Raw genomic sequence first — 24161 nt, forward strand, 5'->3', positions numbered from 1 at the left:
TTTTAGTTAAAGTCTTTAGTTTGTAAATTAAAAAATTTTGAAATTTCGGCTTTTTTGTCTGTGATATTGTCAATAAACTCGAATAAAAAATGGTTTTTTAGGTTGCAATACAAACTCTCGAGCAAGGAAATTTTATTCTTTAAAGTTACCGATGAAAAACTAAAAAACAATCGTAATTAAGAATATTATCTTTCCACCAACAGCAGACTCGGGTTAGAAGACGATTGCGAGATCATTTTCATAATTTTTAGAAAATAACGTTTGTTTCTTAGTTTTTCGTTGGTAATTTTTTCTCTCTCTCTCTCTCTCTCTTTATTAGACATCTTCTCAGAAGGGCCTGCAGGAGGCTTGGAGCCCGTGCGCAGGAAGAGTTAACTACCCCCCCCCCCCCCTCCCTACTGTCTCGGATTTGCCCAGGCCCTAAGACCTGTGGGGCAGGGGAAACCTGGGGGTATACGTAGTGCATATGCACTACACCCAAGTGCAAATCCACTACACCCACTCAATTTGAAAGAATAAAAATTTCCCCGCTTGAGAGTTTATATTGCAACCCAAAAACCCACTTTTCATAACTATTTTATTAGAGTTTATTGACAATATCACAGACAAAAAAGCCGAAATTTCAATGTTTTTTTATTTACAAACTAAAGACTTTAAATAAAAACCGCTTCGATATTTCGATACACAAGGATATCCGCTTTCTCCAGATATTTTTTGTTTATTTTTTTACTACACGGTAAACTAATTACAAGTACTTTTACCAACCAACTTTAACATGTAAAGTATATGGGCGGTCGCTTTGTCTTGCCTCCAGGCAAATCAGCTGGTCGATTTTTGACCGTCACTGACGACTGTGAAAAAGCTCTGTACTTTCCGTAAATCCCCAAAAAAATTCACGTTTCTTATTGCTGGGCACCTCCAAAAACTTTTTATAGGTCTAAAATTTTAGGAAAATTTGTTTTTATGTTCCTTAATAAAATCTATAATATATTCCAGAATCCGAAAAAAGATGTAAAAATACTTGACACCCGAAGCGTTAGGCATCAGGCGCATTTCTCTGCTATTGTGCATTATATTAAAAGCTTTCTCCGAAATCTTTTATCATTACGCGAATACAGCGACGTGACGTCACTGATTCAGTGTTATCCGCGCACGTATACCTGCTAATCATGATTACGTGTGACGTATTTCTGAAACGATATACATGGTAGTATACACATATATATGGAGGAGCGCGTTGCGCGCGCTGTCTGCCAATAATAAGCATACATACATTCATCGGCGAATAGAAACCACAGATAGGAAGGAAAAACAACGATGACTTAGCCACTGGTCGCAGCAGAAGACACTTTTAGATCATAATACTGCAGAACAATTCGCCAACGATTGCATGCATGCAATCTGTTGCAACGATCATATGAAGATTCAATGCAACTAAAGTGTACGTGATGATTACGTTTTCTTATACATTCTAGACCATCAACAAAAAAGAATGTGCTGTGTTAGCTACAATGTGATTTGCGTTTAGAACTTAAAAATGTGTTTTTAAATTTTTTTCGCATTCCAGAATGGAAAAATTTTATCATGTCGGTAGCAAACGACGAATCAATAACAACCTCGCCTGCTTTGTGTATTAATTTCTCTACGGGCAAGAATATGAATGTTTTATTCTATATTTTACGTACACGTTCAAAAGATATATATTTTTAATGTATTCACTTTATTCAGAAACATAGTGATTACCTCCGCAAAAATGAATAGCACTAATACGGAAGAAGTTGATCCCATTGACAGTTTATATCTAGCACTAGCACAATGTTTTGGAATTATAGTTTGTGGGTGAGTGCAAAGTGCTGTGAAAATCAAGTTGCAACTTTTGATGAAAAGATATAATTTTAATATTATAAACTAATACTTACAGGTACATTGCTGGAAGATTAGAAGTTTTAACTAAATTGGAAGCTAATGGCTTGAATACTTTTATCGGTACATTTTCATTACCTGCATTGATATTTTTATCAATGGCCCGACTAGATTTTTCTACAGTTAACTGGAGGTTTTTACTAGCGGTTTTAATTGCTAAAAGTGTTGTTTTTTTCGTTGTACTAATTGTAACATTAATAAGTACAAAACCAGCCAATCTTGGAAGAGCTGCTCTCTTTTCTATTTTTACAACACAAAGTAATGACTTTGCTATTGGATATCCTATGAGTAAGTTAATTTTGACAATTGTAATTTATGATTAGTTCAAAATAACTCTTAATTATATATTCAATTTCAGTTCAAGCTATGTATGGCTCAGCACATCCTGAATATTCCGCATATCTGTATTTACTTGCCCCAATTTCTCTTATAATTTTAAATCCAATTGGTTTTGTGTTTTTGGAAATTGACAAACGTAAACAAAGGGCTATAAATCACCCAGAACCCTCAAACTTGAGCATGTTCAAAGATATTGCCAAAGGAATAGCACTCAATCCTGTATTGTTGATGACTGTTTTAGGAATATTAGGAAATATTATATTCAAGCACAATTTGCCAGCTTTAATTCAAGTGATACTAGAAGTTTTTGGAAATGCATTCTCAGCTACAGCATTATTTTTATTAGGTCTTATGATGGTTGGGAAAATACACAAGCTGAAAGGTCCTGCCCTTGTACTTCCCGGAATCATCATATCTTTAAAACTTTTAGTCCTTCCACTTATCATACGAGAAGCAGTAGTATTTTTAAATGCTGGAGAAAATACCTCTGAAACATCAGAACTCAGTACATTTGGATTCATCTATGGCACAATTCCAACAGCTCCAGCTTTATTTATTTTTACACTTCGTTACAACATTGATATAGATTTAATTGCATCAGCTATGGTTGTTTGTACCTTTTTATCAGCACCTTTGATGTTTGTATCAGCTAAATTAGTTAATGCTATTAGTAATGGAATATCACCATCTGATTATGCCAAAGAAATAAGAGCTTTTTCTTTAGATACTAGTGCAGCATCTGTTGCTGCTTGTATTTGGCTATTAATATGTTTCATAGGTTTTTCAAGAAAATATCTAAAAAGTATGACTCATAATTGCACCCTATGTTTAATAATTGCTCAGGTAAATCAATTATTAGGATCAACTTCTTTTTATAGAGATCATTTTTAACTAATTAAAAATTCTGTTTTTAGTTGATAACTGGTATAGGTGTTATCATTTGGGTGAAAATCGATGATAATAATACATCTACTCTTTTGTGGTATGTACAACTTACTTTGATTACACTTGGAGTTTATGCAAGTCGTTTTTGGACAGCAGCTATTGCACTGACTCTGTTATTTATGAGCTCCCAAAATGTTCCTTTCGTAGATAATTTAAAAAAGTGGTTTTACATTGTATGCTGGGGGTCAGTATTTTTTAAACAACATTTATCTGATGTTACTAAATGGTGTAATAAAATCCTTGATTTTTCATTATCAGAATTCCATTCATTATAATTTGCATCATGTGTTTGACAATAACACCAATGCCTCCAACAAAAACTGATCTTAGGAATCCCAATTTTCAATTTGGAAGGATTCATGTTGCAGTATCAATTTGCATTTTACTTTTTTGCTTCTTTGGTTAGTTTAATGTACCAGAAACCGTTTTTTCTCAATTTATCAGAATCTTTCATATCAATAACAAAATTTATTAATTTATTATAGTAACTGTTGGCTGTTTAATTCTACGGCAAAGGTACCAAAGAAGAAGTATCAATTCTTTACCGCACAATAATCTAATTTCGGCTGCGTCAGAAACCGAAATTACAACGGCTCCATCTATTGTAGATGTTGAAGATCTTGCATCTCCGAGAAATGCAAGTGATTTATCAGGGTAAATAAATATTACATACAATATTTACGATACACGAAAGTTTTTAATTTTTTAATTTTTTAATTTTTAGAATTACTTTGGGAAATGGTTGTACAACCTGTTTAGGTACAGTCGAAGAAAATCACAATTGTTCTAGAGAATGTGCAACGGAAGACGAAAATTCTGATGAATCACAAGATCCTCAAACTTTGCGGCATCTAATTCTTCTTATTTTACTGACATGTTCTATGTTTATTGTGAGTCTTAAAGATATTACGTCTGTACATATTTTAAGGAAACTTAATATTGTTTTTACTGTTTATAGGGACTTGCAATGTCAGTAGCTACGTTGATAATGGAACAAATGACCGGTATTTACACCGAGTTAGCCTTCTTAGACATTGCTTTGAATTTTGGTCAATCCTTAATAGCTTTTGCTATTTTTGGATTAGATTCTGGTTTAGGAAAATTAATGTGCTGGTTGCGCTGTATATTGAGAAAATGGAGATTAGGTAGAGTATTATAAACATAATATAAATTATTCATTACTCAGAAATTTCAATGAAACACAGCTTACAGATAATCTTCCAAGTCCGTAGCTTGGAAATTAACCATATCTTTACCATACATTTATCAAAAGTTTTATTTATTGTCATTGTCAAATTTTAATTCTGTACAAGATTAATGAGTATGAAAATAATTTATTATTGTTCTTATTTATTCTTTTATTGTAGAAAAAGAACTACAACTTCCAGATGAAGATTTGCTCAGTCCCGAGGCCAAAGCTTTCCGCGAACAGTTTCGAAGGTGCTATTTAGCCAAGTGCCGTACTCGTATTGCAGCCTGCAGGCGCCACATGTTACGTACGTATAGTGGGTCATTCACTGGTACTGACCTTTGCGATTGGCTACTAGAAGCTGGAATAGCCAGAGACCGGGATGAAGCTGTTCGCCATGGCAGATGTCTGTTGGATACCAGAGTTCTATATCATGTAGATCGTACACAGCATTTTCATGATAGAAATTTACTTTACACTTTTAGTGGTTAAATTTTAGTATGTTTTTAAGGAAAATGTAGCAAAATTTGAACTGGAAAAAGTATAGTAATGTGTGAGCAACCTTAGTTGATTGCTACATTAATATTTTTTCTTTTATGTGATACTATTATTAAATTTTGTCTATGAAGCTGATTTTTTTTCAACAAAACTCTAGTGAAAAGTAAAATACTATAACAGTTTTTCTTATGAATAACATTTTCCATGTTTCACCAGAAAAGAAAATACTACTAATGTAAATTTGAAATAGGGAAGAATAATTTCAAACAGACGTTTTTATTTATTCCATTACTCAACACAATGAAAAAATCGAGAAAATTTATAGTTTTTGTACTTGAATTCTCTATTAATTAATCAAAATTCAATGCACAGTTAATGAGTTCATATGTGTATGCCTTGCCAAATTTTTATTTAAGCTTCTACATATTAACATTAAATAAAGCAAGGGAATTTTAAAATTTAAAATAATGTTATAAGAACATTTTAAAAATTTTAATTTCAATTTATAAAATAGAAATTTGTAGAAAATTTATTTTAAAATGTATGTATACATGAAATACATATGTCATATTTTGTTAAGACTTGCTACAGGGAGTGAAAAAAGGACTCCTAAACTCAATGGATGCCAAATGATAAAGTGTGTCAAGAACTTATGATTGGTTGTAAAATGTAAATAATTTCTTTAACGTTTTTCTGAGTAAATAGAGAATTCTAATAATCTATTAAAATTTTCATGAAAATGTATAAGGTTGAACATGACAAATTATATGAGTGCTGTAAATAATTTTTTTAGTTTGAATATTAGTTTCAAGAGGAATAGATGTATGGATCTTATTTGTATGAAAGAAGAATATTTTTATCAGACTAATGATAGAAAATATATTGTTATCTAGTGACAATTATATTTTTATTAACTCACAATAAATACAAGACAGAAAACTCTGAATTCTTTTTCAATTATCAAAAATCTAAATCTTCATCAGGATCTTCTTCATCATAATCATCATTATCATCTGGAATATAGATAATATCTCCACCAACTTTATTCATCAAAGTGTATGGCAGTGGCACACTGTCTCTTTGTTTCATTTCTTGTTCACTCATTTCGATTTTGAATGTAGTTAAAGATTTAGTTGACACTGTTGGTGGAGTATACTTTTCTGCTTTAACACTAGTATTTGGTATTATTGTAGATGTAAAAGTAAAATCTAAAACACTTTGCTGAATTGATTCATTCCATTGAACAACACTTCCACCTAGTTTTTTATTGACAACACTAACTTCATAGTTAATTTTTGAATGCACAGTAACTTTTTTTGATTTTTTAAGCTTAATATATACACTTCCTAATGACTCTATCCTTGGAATATTTTGTTTTATATCTCTCTTGTAGATACAAAATACAGTCAATTTTTGATTCTGAGATAATTTTTCTACAAATTGGCATGCCTTGGCCGTACCTATTTGTAATGCTAATGTACTTAAACAATTAATCACAAAAATTGAATTTAAATTCTGTGCTACAGTATTAACACACGATTGGTATATATCTTTTTCTTCAGTCAATTTGAAGAAATCTATCACATGATAATTTTTTATTTGAGAACTTTCAAAGATTTTTTGCAGAGTTTGACTTGGCTTAGAAAACAATAATATTTGTACAGATCGCTGGTCATTGTTTTTTTTCATTTGCTGTAACCATGCTATGATTAAATAATCTGCATATGCTGCATTAACATCTGTAACAAGTAACAAAATATGAGCTCTGAATTTTTTAATTTAAAATTTTTAGATTTGAATAATAAAGAGGTTATAATTTTAAAATTAAGAACAATTTATGTTATGTACCTTCATCCACAACGATAAATTTGTTGTCTTTGACGGGAAGATTTAGAACTTGAGATGTCGATAACATGATGAAATACTTATTTACAATATTTGAGAATGAACACGTGCATTTCAAGTAGTACTGTATCAATATGATGTTGTGACTGCCGACGACAGAGCCGAGGCACTCGATCGAATCAACTCCAGAGTCAAGAATGGCGCCAAGCGCGCAGCTGTCAATTCATCTGTGCTTTATTGTGCCAAGTTTTGACAGCATCTCGATTCCTTGAAGTTTATATACATACCAAAAAAGCATAGTAAGAGTAAATGATTTTGAAAATCGCTTTGCAATTTGTTTTTCAAAGTCAATAAAACCTTTGATATAAATTTATTATAAATGATGGTGGAAGAGGAATCAATTAAATGAAAATTTCACTGAATCATCATTAAATGATAAAATATAACTATAGCCAAAAAATATGTCATGGTTAATAATCCGCTGTGGTCAGATTATAAACACGATAAAAATGCTAAATTTAATTTATTTTACTACAGTTTTCGTATATCATCATAATTATGACTTACAAATTCCGAAGAATTTCTATTAAAATTAAGATGTGGTTTTTTTTACACTAACATTATATCCTACCATTTTGGGATTTATATTGTTGCTTTTTTGCGTCTTCATAAATGTGTTCATCACCATTCAGCGTAAAATATTTAATAATCTAACGTTCGGTTGGTGTTCACTTCATTGAGACCTAGTAATCACCACTACATAGGTAAAGTGATCGGATCCATTTAGACGATTATATACTTTAGATCACAAAAAAATGAAATAAAAAAATTATATTCAAGTGTTCGTGCGGAGTGAGGTAGGGGTTTGTTCACTTTCAAAAGTAGTTTCGTCAATTAAAAATTGATGTCCCAAAGGAGTGTACATTAGCCTGACCTTAGACGCTTCAGCTGAAAGGATTTGCTCTGAATATTACAAGCGGAACACATTTTTGAAAAACATGAAATTTGAGAAAATAGAAAAGGAGAATCGTTTTTAATTATGAAAATTATACATTCAACCCCTGCATATTTTAATGTCTATATGTAATAAATAGATCGCATTAACTTGTAATTTATTATTTTTAAAAAATATTTTATTAATTAAATTACGTGCGCCTTTAAATTATTTATAATACATTAGAATAACATTATTATAGCAATATTAATCAAAACCAAGAACTGCTTTACACATTGTCAGTAATTCCTCATTGGTCAAATATTTCATGATGTTGTATCCACAGAGATCTGGCAAATTTTCACGCGTCAATATTCGCAAATACTTGAGGGCGGTTAATTTGGAATACGTTCTAATCAAACATTTAGCTATGTATCCCTTTATAATTCCCGCAGATTGAGGAAAATTGATGCTGAAATTTTTGGAGTTTAGTATAGAACAGTATTCGGAATTGCTCAAGAGGCTGTAGGCTCTTTCAGGGCTTATTGTGCAAATGTCGAGGAGCGACGCACGATTATTCATCATTGTGCTTTTGGCAAGCTCGATTTCTTTCTCAATTCCTTTGACATCGCAGCCACCATAAGTTTCGTCCCAAAGCATTTCCAGGAGATCTTTTTGCAGAGTTTGTATGACCTTGAGAAGATAATCATTAATTTCTATATTTATGTACATATTTCCGATCCGCACAATTCCGAGGTATCGTCGAATTTGTCGTATGATATTTATCTTCCGATATTGTCCTCTGTTGGAGCAGTCGTTCAAAAACTCGGTGATAATGGAATCAAAAAATTTGCGAATTCCTAGTGGAGAGCCTAAACTAAAAGATAATTGTCATCGCGAATACACGTGTGTTTAATAGTAATGTTAAAATATTCATAAGATATTACCTAGTTGTAGTATACTTTCGGTCAATTTAGCATCGATCACAAAATTATATCCATTTAAAAAGTTCAACACTGCCAGCTCTCCCGTCAAGTTCATGTCGTATCCCTTACATCGAAAAAGTTCGATGATACCGAAAAGATTTTGAACGGCCTCGAAGAAGGGCAAAACATTTCCGGCGCGCTCGAAGTATCTTCCCTTGAAGTGAATGTCGCGCAGATCGGCGTTATGCTTCAGTAGCACCTCGACCACATCGTAATTGAAGCAAGACACTGCGATCTGTAGCGCGGAATCACCGTGTACATTTTTAGCGTTCACATCGGCAGCCTCGTACTTCAAGAGCAACTCGATCATTTCAGCGCCAATTTTGTCCTGAAAGTGTACTTCGAGAAAAGATGTCGGATAATCGGCCACTTTTGAATCGATCACCATGTGCAGTGCGCTTTGGTGATCGTGCCTCTTGAGATCCACTGCGTTGCCACCGCATCGAAGCAAATTTTCCAGCTGGTCCTTTTCTCGTTTTTCCAATTTATCGTAAAATCGTTGTCGTTTCGTCTCTTCGACTGAATCATCTTTCATTCTTTCAAAAGATGGCATTTTTACGAGAAAAATGCGCTACGATACAAGTGTATTAACGCAACTGATACGTCCATACGGCTTATGAGTAAACGAACTAATGATGAAATATGCTCAACTGCATCAGTGCACGCTCATCTGCAGCTTAAACCGAAGCATCTAATAAACTTATCGCTTTTGTTCTATTTGCCATTTGTTAGAGCTGATTACAAAGGTCACTAAATTTTTTAACTGATGTGCTATTCCTGATTCTTCAAATCGTCTCAAGTTATTTTACTCGCAATATTATTTAAAAACGATTTTTGTTGCGCTGTATTTCAGAATTTTTTAAATAATTCAATGAGACATTCTAAACTCTAAAGATTGTTTTTAAGCTTCAGAAGCTACAAATTACATTTACTTTTTAAACAATTTCCATAGTTGCATTGACGGAATGATAAATTACGATAAACCCTTATGTAATCGTTTTTGTTACAATTTTATGTAGGTCAGTAAAAAACAATAATAGAATTAAAAAAAATAAATTAATCGGTTTTACAAGAGTAAAATATTTTTTAAATTGATAAAAAATGTAATCAAAGAAAGAAAACAAAAGAATGTGGTTAGTAAATTTTTTTTTAATAAATTCCAATATGGTATTTACATAATTACTATCTTCTGAATGATTCAGACAAAATCATTACACATCGAAATAGGAAAAACTTCCTAGTTGTATAAAAATTTTTAAGAAATTAATAATAATTTCTAATTGATGATTTCATCTTCTATATCTGTATCTTTTAAAGTGGAACCACAACTGGAATATATTGTTGTGGAACTGACACCGGAACCCTCTTTTATACGAGTACTCCCACTCTCTGTTAACAATTTTAAAAGCTATATCCTCATATGGAGGACCAGCTTTGAACCTTAATAAAGCAAAATCTTTATTGTCACTGCATGGAGTCTGTGAAAAAGAAAAAGAAGTTATTTGAGAATTTCAATGCAAAGATGACAAACAATTTTTCAAGTTATAATTCTTACCAAAAAGTACTCTGGAGTAACATTTTTGTCAATTAGATCTGGATAGAAAATGTTAAACTTGTATCCTTGCACAATTTTTGGTGGGGGATTGTCCATATCATAATGGGTTTGATTGTACTTATTCCATTCAAACCCTGTATGAACTCTATTAAAATATCTAGGTTTTCGTGGTCTATACTTGTCAGACCATAAATACACTTGTGCTTCCAATGAAGATTCTACACTAAATTGTGATTCATCTCCTCCCATATTTTTACTCACTTCTCTGTGCATAGCTTTTTCTTCTGCCGTCATTACATTTTCTACTTTATTTCCTGTATTAAGAACTTGATTCCTAGAGTATGCTAAACGTTTGTCATCATCTTCTTCCAAAGTAACTATTGTTCCAGGTTCCAGCTTATCTAATGGTATATATCGTGGAGAGTACGATTCAGTTTCTTCCTCCTCTTCATTTCTAAAATAAAATGCAGATGAATTATGCAAAAAAGTTCAGTTTAACTATATATATATAATATTCTTATAAAACAATTTCCCATAAACTTACTCAGACTGACTTTGATCATTCTTTATTCCAGCTGCACTAGTGGATGGACTTTCAGCTTCAACAGATTCTTCTTTTGGTTCTTGAGTCGCGACTCCTTGTTCTGCCATTAAAATATCCAATTTCTTTTTCAAATTTTCTGAATGTCTATCTCGTAGCCGAGCTCTAGCCATGTGTGCTAAATTATTGAAAGAATTATAAAGTTAATTAGTTACTAAATAACTTTTGTATATATTATTAAACTTATATTTACCTTTCAATTGAGATAAAAGACTTTCCCAGTAGCCTATGTCCACTCCTTCTGCTTTTCCACTTATTTTTTCTTCGATCCTTGTTTGTAGAGCAACCAACTGTGCTGCGGTTTTTCCTTTTATTATTTTGATAACATCATCTTCTACTGAAGTATGTATACCTTCTCTACGACCTAGTGCAACTTGATATTCAGTTTGTTTAGTTTTTTGTAGCTTATGAATTTCATCTTCAGCTATTATAGTTATATCATTCCAATAATCGAGATTTTTTCCTTTTTCTAATTCTTTGTAGACCTTTATATCAATTAATAAATCTTCTAAATCCTTGATTTGCAAGCCTCTCAGATATGTGTACGGTTCATGCATTTCTACAGCATCAACTTCATCTTCAGCACCAACATATTTGGCAAGGAGATCAATTGGTTTCGCTCTCCCATCTTGTATTCGAATTTTTGATCTGAGTCTAGCTTGTTCAAGATGAAACTGGTCTTCCTGACGATGCCATAATTCAAGTTGGGACGCTTCTTTACTACGTTGTTCTAAAGCAGCTTCTTCTTCTCGCTGCTGCCTTTGTAGCTCTCTTTCTTGCCTGAGTTTTTTAACTTTTTCCAGTTCTCTTTTATTTTCTTCTTGTTTATATTTATTTCTGAGTTCCAATTGTTCTCTGCTTACTTCAAGTAGGCCTTCTTTTTCTAGTTTTTTACCCCAAACAAAAGGCTCCAACAGATGAGCATCTCCAAAAGGATTATCATTATTTGTGTAATGCAAATAATCATTGTCCCAGCCCATTCTTTCTTTACGTTTCCGTTCTTTGGCTTCTTTTTTTTGAAGTCGCCTAATTCGTTTTTCTTCTGCTGTTTCAGTGGCTTTAATGGCTTCTTTTTTCTTTCTTCGTTCTTCAGCTTGTTTTAAGCGTTTTTCATGCAATCTTTTTTCTAATTTGTTCGATCCAGAAGAACTTGTTGAACTTGATGATGAGCTTGCAGAAGATGATGAAGACGTTGAACGTGACCTATAAAAATTGTATGGTTATAAATAATCAAAACTACATAAATATATTTAATGGTATAAATGTAGAATAATGAAAAGAAAGTGTCTATTTAATGTGGTAGAGTATGAAAAGTATTAAATCTACAAGCAAATCAAATTTAATTACTAATACACTTGTGTATTATTCACGTGCGCGAACAAGCTTTTCGTTTTCTTACAATTTATTTAAAATTTACCTGTGATGCTTCTTATATTTCTTTGATTTTGAACGTGATTTTGAACGATCTCTTTTCTTGGACTTTTTAGTGTTGGAACTATTTCTTGAACTAGAACCGTACATTTCATTGGATACTTTGGAACCACTTTTACTGCGATCTCTATCACGGCTGTTATCTCTATAAGAATGCTTGTGTCTATGCATTTTTTAAATTTACTTTAACTTTTTGAATATTCTTGAGCAATCAGAATGTGATACATTCAAAACATAACCTTAAATTCACTAACACAAACTGTCAAACTACTGATTTGTCAACTTTGTACTGTCTACAGTCAGCTAGTGATGTCTGTGGACATGCGTAATGCGCGGCCTGATTGATATGAAGACTCAATATTTGAATTTTTGTTTTCTACTTGCCGGCTCAGCGCAACTGCATACGAAAAATTTCATTATTTTAATTTTGGTGGGATATTTTTGAAGAGAATTATGTATTATTATGTCAGGGAATGGATTCTTATTCTTCATCTGGAAACCCCACTCGCAATATACGAATATTATAAAAAATTATCAAGCACTCAACTACAATTTTCATTTTTATTTATACGAATAAAAAAAGAACAGAAAAATCAAATTGCATTTTTGACTGAAGCTCTCTAAAACATTTAGATTTTGTTTTCAAAAATTATATTTTTACAAATTAAGGCTGAGGGTATGGTGTGTCTTAGATGATTAATTAATTAATTTAACTACAATTTGTAAATTAATTTAGCTTAATATAATTTTTCATACCAGCGGCCAGAAAGTGACTACTTCTCGGCCGCTGCGCAAAACGAGAAGAGCTATTTTCTGGCCACTATGTATGAAAAATAGTATACAGGCCTATGCCGCGAAAAAAGAAAGCCCCAGAGCACGTGTTTATCGGCCTCGGCTTCGCCTCGGCCACTAATTACACGCACTCTGGGACTTTTCTGTTTTTCGCGGCCTAGGGCAGTAATATACTATTAAACAATTTTAAAATTAATTTAACTACAATTTGTACAACTAATATTTTATCACAGAAAATTTAAACTATTAAAGATGTGCTGTAAAGGGGAAAAAATACATGTTGTGAAATTTTTTTTAAAGTTAACAATTGAGTATGACTCAATTAATTTTTCTCAATTTTGGTTCGACTCTGAATTAGTGCTAGGATGATCCGGCACTTTTACGGTACTCATAAGGGCTGTGACGAAAATCGTCGATGTCAAAAACTTATTATTGCGACGATCGAGAATAAAATTCACCCGTTCTCTTGAACTGCTCTCCTCAAGTAAAAGTCGATATTCTTCCATGACCAAATGACCGATTGATTGCGACAGTTTTTCGAAATTCGCTCCGTGCCTGACGAGTACTCGGAGCAATTCGATCGAGTTGACTTCGTTTGACGATTTGTAGACGTAGTCCAAGGGCGTCATGTCGTCAGCGTCGAGCGAGTTCACATTCGCTCCAAATTGAATCAATGTTTCGGCCAATTGAGCCGAATCTCTGTCTTCGCAGTTGTTCGCTCGAGGATAATCCGCCAAAACGTGCAAACTGGAGCGTTGATCGAACTCGGCCGTAGTCAAGCGGACCGAGGCACCCGCATTTTCCACCAACCATGCGGCGAGTCTGAAGTGTCCGTACATAATCGCTATCAGCAGAGGTGTGCAACCGTACATGAGGTCAAAGTAAACTTTTTTGTCAATCAACTCGGGACTAAAGTGTTCTCGTGCTTGCTCAATCTGTCCCCTGGCGCATTTTAAATGAAAGATACTGAGTCCCGCGGCGTCGGAAAATCGTGGCTCAGTTTGCACCCGTGACTCTAGATTCGACAGCAAAGCATCTCGAATGTCTAATGCGATCGAGCGTCTTTTGTGCAATGTAGGACTCGTTAGGTGCTTCAATACGTTATTTGACACCCAGAGCACTGAAACCGGCCCTTCGGGACCTCGGCATTCCGCACAAACGTCCGCACCTTTTTCCAAAAGAAACAAAACGACTTCTTTCTGACAATGTTTAACCGCACAATGCAGCGCGGTATTTCCACGCTTTTCATCCTTTATAAGATTGTCAACTTTCACACCTAGCTTGAGCAGCTCGCTCAATCTGTCAATCACGTGCTTTTCAATGTTTTTAATTCCTTTTGTTTTTTTAAATATCTTCTTTGTCAATTGTGGCACCAACTCAGTCCCAGACATGGCTTTTTTTCTTCTAAAAGTATCAACAGTCAAATAAAAGTTACTATTATTGTCTCACGCACGTGCTCAAACTTGTACACGTGCACTGACATGCGACCATTCGTGTTGTACACAGTACACGTCTTAATTTTGTTTACGGGGCTCTGCAATGGTTGCGATTGAAATCATTACGTGCCCAATGCCGAAGCAGTCGATATTGATGCTATTGTGACAAATTGCGCAGTATTTTAAGTAAAGTATGTTTCCTTTTTTTTCTCCTACTTTTGAATAGGTATTTTTTTTTTTCCGATCGCCCACTTTTTCATCTTAAACAACTATATCGTAGGCCTCACCTACTTGGTTAAACTAACTTACTTATCATTTGAATTCATAAAATTGTAGAATAGTTTGTGAGATAAGTAGTTGAAAAAAGCGAGTCATTCTGCATTCACGTAAGCAAGTTTTACTCCAGCGACGACCGACGATGATAATTTGAGAGGGTAACAGTCCATACGCACTGACGTCGCACTTATACTCTGTATATTCTGTGGTCGCAAAACATGTAAATAGTGAAAGAAGCCGCATCTCTTCCAGTGTGATTTACTCAAAATCACATCAAGTATTTTTCCGCGTGAATTCCTTAGCTAAAGTTTCTGAAGATAAAAAAGCTTGGTTCAACAAATACGTGTCATCGTTTTAAACAACTTCTTGCTTACTATAATTATGTGGGGTAATTAATTTAACCTCTTTATGATAAATTTTTATGCTCTCATTTAGTTCATAATTGGTGTTTAAATCATTGTAAAGGAGTTGTTTATTAATTTTCATGTTTTTTGTTAATTTCAAATAATTTTTAACTCCGATTAATTTTTACATTCCTTTTTCTATGAATTTGAAGTAAAGTATAAGTTTCAGCACACTACTGTAGCTATAATGAATTAATTTTTTACAGATATGTTTTGGTATTAAGTACTTTTACCAGGAGTTGTTTTATCTCTTTGAAGATGACTACTTCACTTGTACAGCAGTTTGCTCAACGTCTCAAGTCAAAACATGAAGATGTGCGAAATAAGGCAGCCAGAGAGCTTTGTCTTTATGTCAAAACAGAGCTTCGTGAAGCAACTCAAGATGAAGTTACAGTTTTTATGGATGAGTTTAATCACCATATCTTTGAAATGGCCACTGGATCTGATATAAATGAAAAGAAAGGGGGAATACTTGCTATTATTTGTTTGATAAATGCAGATGTTGGTAATATCAATACCAGAATTATTAGATATGCAAATTACTTGCGTAACTTGCTCCCATCCAACGATGTTAGTGTTATGGAAATGGCAGCTAAAACTGTTAGCAAACTAGCTTTGGTATCAGGTACTTACACAGCAGAATATGTTGAATTTGAAGTTAAAAGAGCCTTTGAGTGGTTGAGCGGAGATAGAAATGAGAACAAAAGGCAAGCAGCAGTTTTAGTCCTAAAAGAATTAGCAGTTTCAATGCCTACATACTTTTTTCAACAAGTGACCCAGTTTTTTGAGTTAATTTTCAACGCTATACGTGATCCTAAACATGCAATTCGCGAAGGAGCTGTTGAAGCTCTTAGAGCAGCTCTGGTGGTTACTGCACAACGAGAAACAGCTAAGCAAATGCATAAATCTGTTTGGTATAAGCAATGTTATGATGAAGTTGCTACAGGATTTGAAGAGTCATTTAGTAGAGAAAAGGGGTATGTGCGAGATGATCGTATTCATGGTTCTTTATTAGTTTTGAATGAATTATTAAGATGCAGTAATCTTCAATGGGAAAGACTTTATGAAGATCTTATGGAACGTCTGAATTGTTCTTTCCAGTCAAGTGAAAATGACATTCTTTTTCTAATGCCACTCATGAAAACCAACTTAGTTTCAAAATGGGCTGTAGTACCAAATACTACTAATACACATCATTCTCTGCATTCTATTCATGAATCAGCTGCTTGCCGCAGTTTGATGATGGAAAAATTAGATCAAATAAATGCAGATGTTGTAAATCAACGTCATTCTCGTAATAGTCATATTCAAAATGCGTTAATGACCCTATTACCAAGATTAGCAGCTTTTAATAGGAAAAGATTTGTTGAGAATAATTTACTTGAATGTCTTACGTATTTGCTCATGAATCTAAGAGGTAGAGAGAAAGATAGAACAGTTGCATTTGCAACAATTGGTTTAATTGCAGTAGCTGTTGGTGAAGATATTAAACCATACTTGCCAAAAATTATGGAAGTAATAAAAATGTCATTGCCTTCAAAGGAGACACCTAGCAAGAAAAAAAGTTCTATTTTAGAACCAGCAGTTTTTATTTGTATCACATTGTTGGGACATGCAGTTGGACCAAGCATCACAAGCGATGTTAAAGATTTACTAGAGCCTATGTTAGCAACTGGGCTGTCACCAATATTGACTACATCTTTAAGAGAGTTAGCTCAAAGTGTACCTTCATTAAAGCCTGATATATCTCAAGGACTGCTAAGGATGTTATCTCAAGTATGTATTTATGGATTAAAATTTCATTCCAATCTTTATCTTTTTCTAGAGAAAGTTTTTATATTCCAAACATATCTAGGTCCTTATGTACAAACCTCTTCGTCACCCTGGGGCACCATGGACTGCAACAAGTCCAGTCTCAATGCCTCCAACTGAAATTGATGTAGCTGCAACAGTCTTAGGACTCCGTACACTAGGTACATTTAACTTTGATGGGAATCCACTACTTCAATTTGTAAGACGTTGCGCCGACTACTTTCTCACTTGGGAAGAGCCAGAAGTACGTCTTGAGGCTGTGAAAACATGTTCGAGACTTTTGAGATTGGCTTTGAATCAGCCTGGGCCTACAGTAACAAACACAGTATCAACAGTATTGGGAAAATTACTTGTCGTTGGTATTAGCGATACTGATCCTGATGTCAGATACTGGGTGTTAGGATCATTAGATGAAACTTTTGACATTCATTTGGCTCAAGCTGAAAGTTTATCTTGTCTTTTTGTCGCTATGAATGATGAAGTTTTTGAAATACGTGAATTAGGTATTTTCTCACCTCACTACATAATTATTTTATTATCATAAAATTAATTGTAACAATATAACATTATACTTATTTTAGCGATTTGCACTATTGGACGCTTGAGTGTAATGAATCCAGCTTATGTGATGCCAGCTCTGCGTAAAACCCTCATACAATTTCTTACTGAGCTGGAACACTCCGGCATGGGACGCAATAAAGAACAAGCAGCTCGAATGCTGGATCATTTAGTAGTGTCAGCTCCTAGATTAATAAGGCCTTACATGGAACCAGTTTTAAAAGTTCTCGTACCCAAGCTCAAAGAAACTGAAACAAATCCTGGCGTTGTTTTGGCAGTACTTCGAGCTATTGGCGATTTGGCAGAAGTAAGTGGTGCTGAGATGCAACCTTGGATGCCTGAATTATTGGACATATTATTAGAAATGTTGGTCGACGCATCGTCACCAGAAAAACGAGGTGTTGCCTTATGGGTTTTGGGGCAACTTATCGGTAGTACCGGACACGTAGTTAAACCATACATGCAGGTACAATACTATTCAATCCTTCACTTTCACTCGTTTTTGAAAAAAAAATTTACGTTTCTTATACGTTTTAACAGTATCCACAGCTACTCGACATTCTGATGAATTTTCTAAAAACCGAGCAACAACCGGTTGTTCGACGGGAAACTATTCGAGTTCTGGGACTGCTCGGCGCTTTAGATCCGTATAAGCATAAAATGAATCTTGGTCAGATTTCCTCACCCCAGTTGGAGTCTTTGTCACTGAGACCATCGGCCGATGCCAGGCCTGAGACTGCCGACGAATTGAGCACAAGCGAGATGTTAGTCAATATGCCTTCGGCCACTCTAGAAGAATATTATCCAGCCGTAGCAATATCGACGCTTATGCGTATCATTCGAGAGCCAACTTTGGCGCAGCATCACACGATGGTTGTTCAAGCTGTTACTTTCATTTTCAAGAGTCTTGGAATTAAATGTGTACCCTATATTTCTCAAGTAATACTAAGACTTATTTTTTACAATTATAATATACAATCGCATATCAAGTCAGCAACCTTGCTAATTAACGATTGATTGAAACAGGTCATGCCGAGCTTTCTCAATGTACTGAGAACGGCAGATGTAGGCTTTCGAGAGTATCTTTTTCAACAGTTGGCCATACTTATTGTCATTGTCAAACAGCACATACGTAATTATTTGGACGACATATTTTCATTGGTGAAGGAGTTTTGGACCCTTAACAGTCCCCTTCAAAGCACACTCATACATCTGGTTGAACAAGTAGCCATAGCATTGGGTGCTGAATTTAGAATATATTTACCGCGTCTTATGCCTCAGGTAATTAATTTTATTATGACGTAGAAAATCATATCTAATCAAACTATTTTACAGATTTTACGTGTACTTACTCATGATATGAGCAAAGAACGTCAAGTAACAATAAAACTCTTGCAAGCGTTGCAAAAATTTGGTGGCAATTTGGATAACTATCTTCACCTGGTAATCCCACCGGTCGTACGGCTATTCCAATCATCGCCTGATATTCCGGTGAACGTCAGCCGTTGTGCTCTAGAAACAATCGAACTATTGGCTGAATGTTTAGATTTTACAGATTTTGCTTCTAGAATTATTCAAGCCCTAGCTCGAACCTTCAATCAATGCCCTGAACTGAAAATTCCTGCTTGTGAAACATTGTGTGCTCTCGTTATACAGCTGGGTCCAAAATTTCAAATATTCGTACCAATGGTGCAGAGAGTAATGTCAAAAAATCGGGTCACTTACGCAAGGTACGACTCATTAGTCGATAAAGTAGTGAGCGAAGCGCGGTCTGGATGTCATGGCAAGTTGGAACCGGAGCACGAATCGCTTCTGTCAGGAAGTGCAGTGCAACGTCAAAACAAAAAGCAAAGTCAGAGAGGAGCTGAATTGGGATTGTCTAATGCAGCTGATACCACCGTTATCAAAAAGCTCAATGTATCGGCGTCAAACTTGCAAAAAGCTTGGACCGCAACGAGACGCGTGTCAAAGGACGACTGGCTGGAATGGCTAAGAAGTTTGTCGATCGGTCTATTGAAGGAATCACCGTCACCGGCGTTGCGCTCGTGCTGGGCACTGGCCCAGACATATTCGCAGTTGCCTCGAGATCTGTTTAATGCTGCTTTCGTTTCGTGTTGGAGCGAGCTCGACGACGCGCATCGTATCGAGCTTGTGGCGACGCTGCAACAAGCCCTATTGGTACCAGATCTTCCAGAAATCAGTCAAACAATTCTCAATCTTGCTGAGTTCATGGAACACTGCGACAAAGGCCCACTACCTCTCGATAGCAAGATTCTCGGAGAACGCGCTATGCATTGCCGGGCTTATGCCAAAGCTCTTCATTACAAGGAAGACGAGTTCCACAAAGGTCGAAGCGGTGCGGTGTTCGAGTCGCTGATAGGTATTAACAATAAACTCCAGCAAAAGGAGGCAGCTGAAGGTTTGCTCGAGTACGTCATGAATCAGCAGCAACTTCAACAAAACGATAGTAACAAGCAAGAACTCAAAGTGCAAGTACGCTGGTATGAAAAATTGCATAACTGGGACAAAGCACTGCAGTTGTACCACGAACGTCTGGACGCCGACCCAGGAGATATCGAATCAACTCTTGGTGAAATGAGATGCCTCGAAGCTCTAGGTGAATGGGGCCAACTGCATGAGGTTGCCATGAAACAGTGGTCTGAACATAGCCATGAGACGAAGCAACGCATGGCCAGAATGGCTGCTGCTGCTGCGTGGGGTTTAAATAATTGGGATGCTATGCAACAGCACGTAGCGCTCATACCTAAAGATACTCAAGATGGTGCATTTTATCGTGCAGTTCTGGCCATTCATGATGAGCATTACTCCTTGGCCCATAGACTTATCGATAGTGCGAGAGACTTGTTGGACACTGAACTTACAGCTATGGTTGGAGAAAGCTACCAAAGAGCTTATAATGCTATGGTCGAAGTTCAGAAGTTGGCCGAATTAGAAGAGGTATAATTTTAATCGATGTTTCATTTTTTCAAATTCTTATTTCAAGATAAAATTGCTGATATAATCTACTTTTTCCATGTTAAAGGTGATACAATACAAATTGGTGCCGGAACGACGTTCGACCATTAAAAACATGTGGTGGGAACGTCTTCAAGGTGGTCAGCGCATCGTCGAGGATTGGCAAAAAATCATTCAAGTGCATACGTTGGTCATATCACCGCAGGACGATATGCATACATGGCTTAAGTACGCTAGTTTATGTCGCAAGAGTGGAAATCTTGCATTATGTCATAAAACTCTCGTAATGCTGTTTGGATCAGATCCATCTTTATTGCGACCCGATCAGCCCATTCCCGACCATCATCCGCAGGTATGGTTAATTTTTGACTTAAAAACTCTAGCTTATAAGAATGAAAAAAATAATCGGTCCTCATGAACTTGTGCGAGCAGGTAACATTTGCTTATTGCAAACACATGTGGGTGGCTGGTAAACGGAACGAAGCTTACGGTCAACTACAACGCTTTGTGCACAACTTCCTACCGTCGCAGCCCGCGGCGCTGGTGCAGCTATTGCCAGATGAAGAACGTCAACCGGAAAATCGAAAACGATTACTCGCTCGATGTTACCTCAAACTTGGAGAATGGCTCGAAGCCTTGCAAGGCATGAACGATCACTCAATACCAGCAGTACTGTCATATTATTCAGAGGCTACCAACCACGACCCAATGTGGTACAAAGCTTGGCACGCGTTCGCCTACACGAATTTCGAAGCCGTGTTATTTTTCAAGCATCAGATAGGGGATACGGTCTTGGGTGACCAAACCAACTCGTCAAACGGAGCTTCACAACAGAATAATTTAGCCGCAGGTTACATATCGAAATTTACTGTACCGGCATTAAAAGGATTCATTAAGTCGATCAATCTTTCACACGGCAATTCGCTGCAGGACACGTTGAGGCTACTGACACTGTGGTTTGAATACGGACAATGGCCTGAAGTCTACGAGGCTATTATCGAGGGTATCCGATTGATTGAAATTAATACATGGCTTCAAGTCATTCCTCAGTTAATTGCGAGGATCGATACTCCTAGAGCTCTGGTAGGCCGTTGCATACACAATCTGCTGGTTGACATTGGTAAGACTCACCCTCAAGCGCTCGTTTATCCGTTGACGGTTGCATCGAAGAGTGCAAGTCACGCGCGAAAGACTGCGGCCAACAAGATACTATCCAGCATGAGCGAACATAGTCCAACATTGGTACAACAAGCCAAAATGGTTAGTGATGAATTGATTCGTGTGGCTATTCTGTGGCACGAGCTTTGGCACGAGGGTCTCGAAGAAGCAAGCCGTCTTTATTTCGGCGAGCGCAACGTCAAAGGCATGTTTGACACTTTGGAGCCCTTGCATGCAATGCTGGAACGAGGCCCTCAGACCCTAAAAGAGACATCGTTCAACCAGGCCTACGGCCGTGACCTGATGGAGGCTCAAGAATGGTGTCACAGATACAAGAGCTCGGGCAACGTGCGCGATCTCAACCAAGCTTGGGATCTATACTATCATGTATTTCGGCGAATATCTCGTCAGTTGCCGCAGTTAACTAGTCTTGAGTTGCAATATGTTAGTCCAAAACTATTGCTTTGTAGAGACCTCGAATTGGCCGTACCGGGTAGTTATCAACCAGGACAATCGATCATCAGAATTGCCAGTATACACAGCTCCATGCAGGTCATCACAAGTAAACAGAGACCAAGAAAACTCTGCATCAAAGGTATAATTGTTTTTTAAACTCAGATCATTTTTTATTCTTCATTATTTTTATGCTGACCCCGGTTAATTTGGTTTTATGTAGGAAGTAACGGTAAAGACTACATGTTTTTACTTAAAGGACACGAAGATTTACGACAAGACGAACGTGTCATGCAGCTATTTGGTCTAGTCAATATGTTACTTTTACACGATCCTGATACTTTCCGAAGAAATCTTACGATTCAGGTATGTTTATCGTTATAAACAAATGAATTAAAAAAAAATTATAATAATAAAATTAGTTTTTATTAAAATTAACTAATTTTAATTTTGGTCTTTAATTTTTCAGCGGTACGCCGTAATTCCTTTATCAACAAACAGTGGTCTCATTGGGTGGGTACCACACTGCGACACTTTGCACACTTTGATTCGTGACTATAGAGAGAAAAAGAAAATTTTGCTCAACATAGAGCATAGAATTATGCTCAGGGTAAGTTATGATCAATATTTAGACCTAATATTCAACTTTTTAAAGTCAGACAGATTTTACTGAGTTTATTTATTTTAAGATGGCGCCAGATTACGATCACCTCATGCTAATGCAAAAAGTCGAAGTTTTCGAGCACGCCCTCGAACATACTCATGGAGATGACTTGGCTCGTTTGCTCTGGCTGAAATCCCCATCCAGCGAAGTGTGGTTCGACAGGAGAACAAATTACACAAGATCTCTTGCTGTCATGTCAATGGTTGGATACATTCTTGGTTTAGGGGATAGACATCCTTCGAATCTTATGTTGGATCGTTTGAGTGGAAAGATACTTCATATAGATTTTGGCGACTGTTTCGAGGTGAAGATAATTGATGTACAAAAAATTTTTATTTTGTTTGACAACTGATTAAATAATGTAAAATTGTAGGTTGCTATGACGCGAGAAAAATTCCCCGAAAAAATACCATTCCGCCTGACTCGTATGTTGATTAACGCTATGGAAGTAACAGGCATTGAAGGTACTTATCGTCGTACATGTGAATCTGTAATGTCAGTATTACACCGCAATAAGGACAGTCTGATGGCTGTACTCGAAGCATTCGTTTATGATCCCTTGCTTAATTGGCGTTTGATGGATAACGCAGTACCCAAAGGCAAACGTAGCGACAATCAAAGTATAAGTGTCAGCAGCAGTCAGGAACAAGGAGATCTAATGGATTCATTGATTGCTACATTGCCAAAAAAAGGCGTCCCTTGCAGTATCGAAAATGAAGGTAAGCGAATCCATGTATTGTTTATTCAATGAGCAAATTATTTTATTACGATGAAATAACTTTTTTAAATGTATGCAGGTGACAATAACCAGCCAGAAGCCTTAAATAAGAAGGCCTTGCAAATAATCAATAGGGTCCGTGATAAATTAACTGGCCGTGATTTTTCGCATGAAGAGACTCTGACGGTACAGAGACAAGTTGATTTGCTAATAGAACAAGCTACTAATAATGAAAATCTCTGTCAATGTTATATTGGATGGTAATTATTCTAAATGACAATGATATTCTAACAAATCATATAAAATTGTATGGATAAAATTATTTTTTTTAATTTCAGGTGTCCGTTTTGGTAATGCGCCTAGCTTACAAATATTTTTTACTCCACTTAAGATTGCGGTGGCTATACCATGTACATAAAAGATTAGAAATGGAAGTGCATTTATTAATTAGTTCCTTACTAAGCTAAGATGTACATAACATGATCGACAATGGGAAAATCCTTTTTATCTATCATGCTATATAACTTTTATGGAAGGATGTTTATACTTGTACAATAAGTACTATTAATATCATAAGCTTAAATAATAATCACGATAACATATATTTTAAAGTCTGCTCATGTGTATAGTAAATGTAATGATGTAAATAAATATACTTTTTAATAATA

The 24161-nt window shown here is 35.6% G+C and overlaps 6 protein-coding genes across 10 annotated transcripts; 2 read left to right on the plus strand and 4 right to left on the minus strand.

Moving 5' to 3' along the window:
• The first annotated feature begins 1222 nt into the window (after positions 1 to 1222).
• LOC106650330 (integral membrane protein GPR155) lies at positions 1223 to 5185 on the plus strand. Of its 2 annotated transcripts, XM_014368260.2 has the most exons (11): positions 1223 to 1441; positions 1568 to 1648; positions 1729 to 1839; positions 1922 to 2211; positions 2282 to 3105; positions 3177 to 3391; positions 3466 to 3608; positions 3693 to 3861; positions 3932 to 4097; positions 4166 to 4352; positions 4575 to 5185. In XM_014368260.2, the coding sequence occupies exons 3-11, from the start codon at positions 1754 to 1756 to the stop codon at positions 4886 to 4888; spliced, it is 2394 nt and encodes a 797-aa protein (XP_014223746.1). In that variant the 5' UTR covers positions 1223 to 1441; positions 1568 to 1648; positions 1729 to 1753; the 3' UTR covers positions 4889 to 5185. The 2 variants fall into 2 exon arrangements, with proteins under 2 accessions (XP_014223746.1, XP_014223745.1); XM_014368259.2 differs by having other exon boundaries at positions 1568 to 1839.
• A 594-nt stretch (positions 5186 to 5779) lies between these two features.
• LOC106650623 (elongator complex protein 5) lies at positions 5780 to 6897 on the minus strand. The gene is made up of 2 exons (XM_014368760.2): positions 6743 to 6897; positions 5780 to 6633 (listed from the first exon to the last, which is right to left on the minus strand). Exons 1-2 carry the CDS (start codon positions 6807 to 6809, stop codon positions 5855 to 5857), a joined length of 846 nt encoding a protein of 281 aa, XP_014224246.1. The 5' UTR covers positions 6810 to 6897; the 3' UTR covers positions 5780 to 5854.
• Positions 6898 to 7854: 957 nt separating this feature from the next.
• On the minus strand, positions 7855 to 9311 carry LOC106650434. Of its 2 annotated transcripts, none has more exons than XM_014368421.1 (2): positions 8621 to 9311; positions 7855 to 8545 (listed from the first exon to the last, which is right to left on the minus strand). In XM_014368421.1, exons 1-2 carry the CDS (start codon positions 9210 to 9212, stop codon positions 7941 to 7943), a joined length of 1197 nt encoding a protein of 398 aa, XP_014223907.1. In that variant the 5' UTR covers positions 9213 to 9311; the 3' UTR covers positions 7855 to 7940. The 2 variants fall into 2 exon arrangements, with proteins under 2 accessions (XP_014223907.1, XP_014223908.1); XM_014368422.1 differs by having other exon boundaries at positions 8463 to 8550.
• A 477-nt stretch (positions 9312 to 9788) lies between these two features.
• LOC106650390 (cactin) lies at positions 9789 to 12563 on the minus strand. The gene is given in 6 exon segments (XM_014368362.2): positions 9789 to 10022; positions 10024 to 10137; positions 10215 to 10668; positions 10759 to 10933; positions 11009 to 12018; positions 12233 to 12563. Coding segments are annotated over 6 exon segments (2025 nt in total). The 5' UTR covers positions 12418 to 12563; the 3' UTR covers positions 9789 to 9935.
• A 785-nt stretch (positions 12564 to 13348) lies between these two features.
• LOC111694017 (ankyrin-2-like) lies at positions 13349 to 14857 on the minus strand. The gene is made up of 2 exons (XM_023460529.1): positions 14784 to 14857; positions 13349 to 14442 (listed from the first exon to the last, which is right to left on the minus strand). Exons 1-2 carry the CDS (start codon positions 14798 to 14800, stop codon positions 13371 to 13373), a joined length of 1089 nt encoding a protein of 362 aa, XP_023316297.1. The 5' UTR covers positions 14801 to 14857; the 3' UTR covers positions 13349 to 13370.
• On the plus strand, positions 13829 to 24161 carry LOC106650551 (serine/threonine-protein kinase mTOR). 3 transcript variants are annotated; one of them, XM_023460528.1, is made up of 15 exons: positions 13829 to 13913; positions 15361 to 16930; positions 17010 to 17469; positions 17548 to 17990; positions 18065 to 18463; positions 18551 to 18805; positions 18860 to 20482; positions 20568 to 20852; positions 20933 to 22253; positions 22335 to 22477; positions 22581 to 22721; positions 22801 to 23079; positions 23149 to 23494; positions 23573 to 23753; positions 23832 to 24161. In XM_023460528.1, exons 1-15 carry the CDS (start codon positions 13909 to 13911, stop codon positions 23845 to 23847), a joined length of 7467 nt encoding a protein of 2488 aa, XP_023316296.1. In that variant the 5' UTR covers positions 13829 to 13908; the 3' UTR covers positions 23848 to 24161. The 3 variants fall into 3 exon arrangements, with proteins under 3 accessions (XP_023316296.1, XP_014224110.1, XP_014224109.1); XM_014368624.2 differs by lacking the exon at positions 13829 to 13913 and adding an exon at positions 14442 to 14665; XM_014368623.2 differs by lacking the exon at positions 13829 to 13913 and adding an exon at positions 14985 to 15138.

This window comes from Trichogramma pretiosum, unplaced genomic scaffold, assembly GCF_000599845.2.
Source record: "Trichogramma pretiosum strain Unisexual culture from Peru unplaced genomic scaffold, Tpre_2.0 scaffold5, whole genome shotgun sequence".
Classification (NCBI taxonomy): domain Eukaryota; kingdom Metazoa; phylum Arthropoda; class Insecta; order Hymenoptera; family Trichogrammatidae; genus Trichogramma; species Trichogramma pretiosum.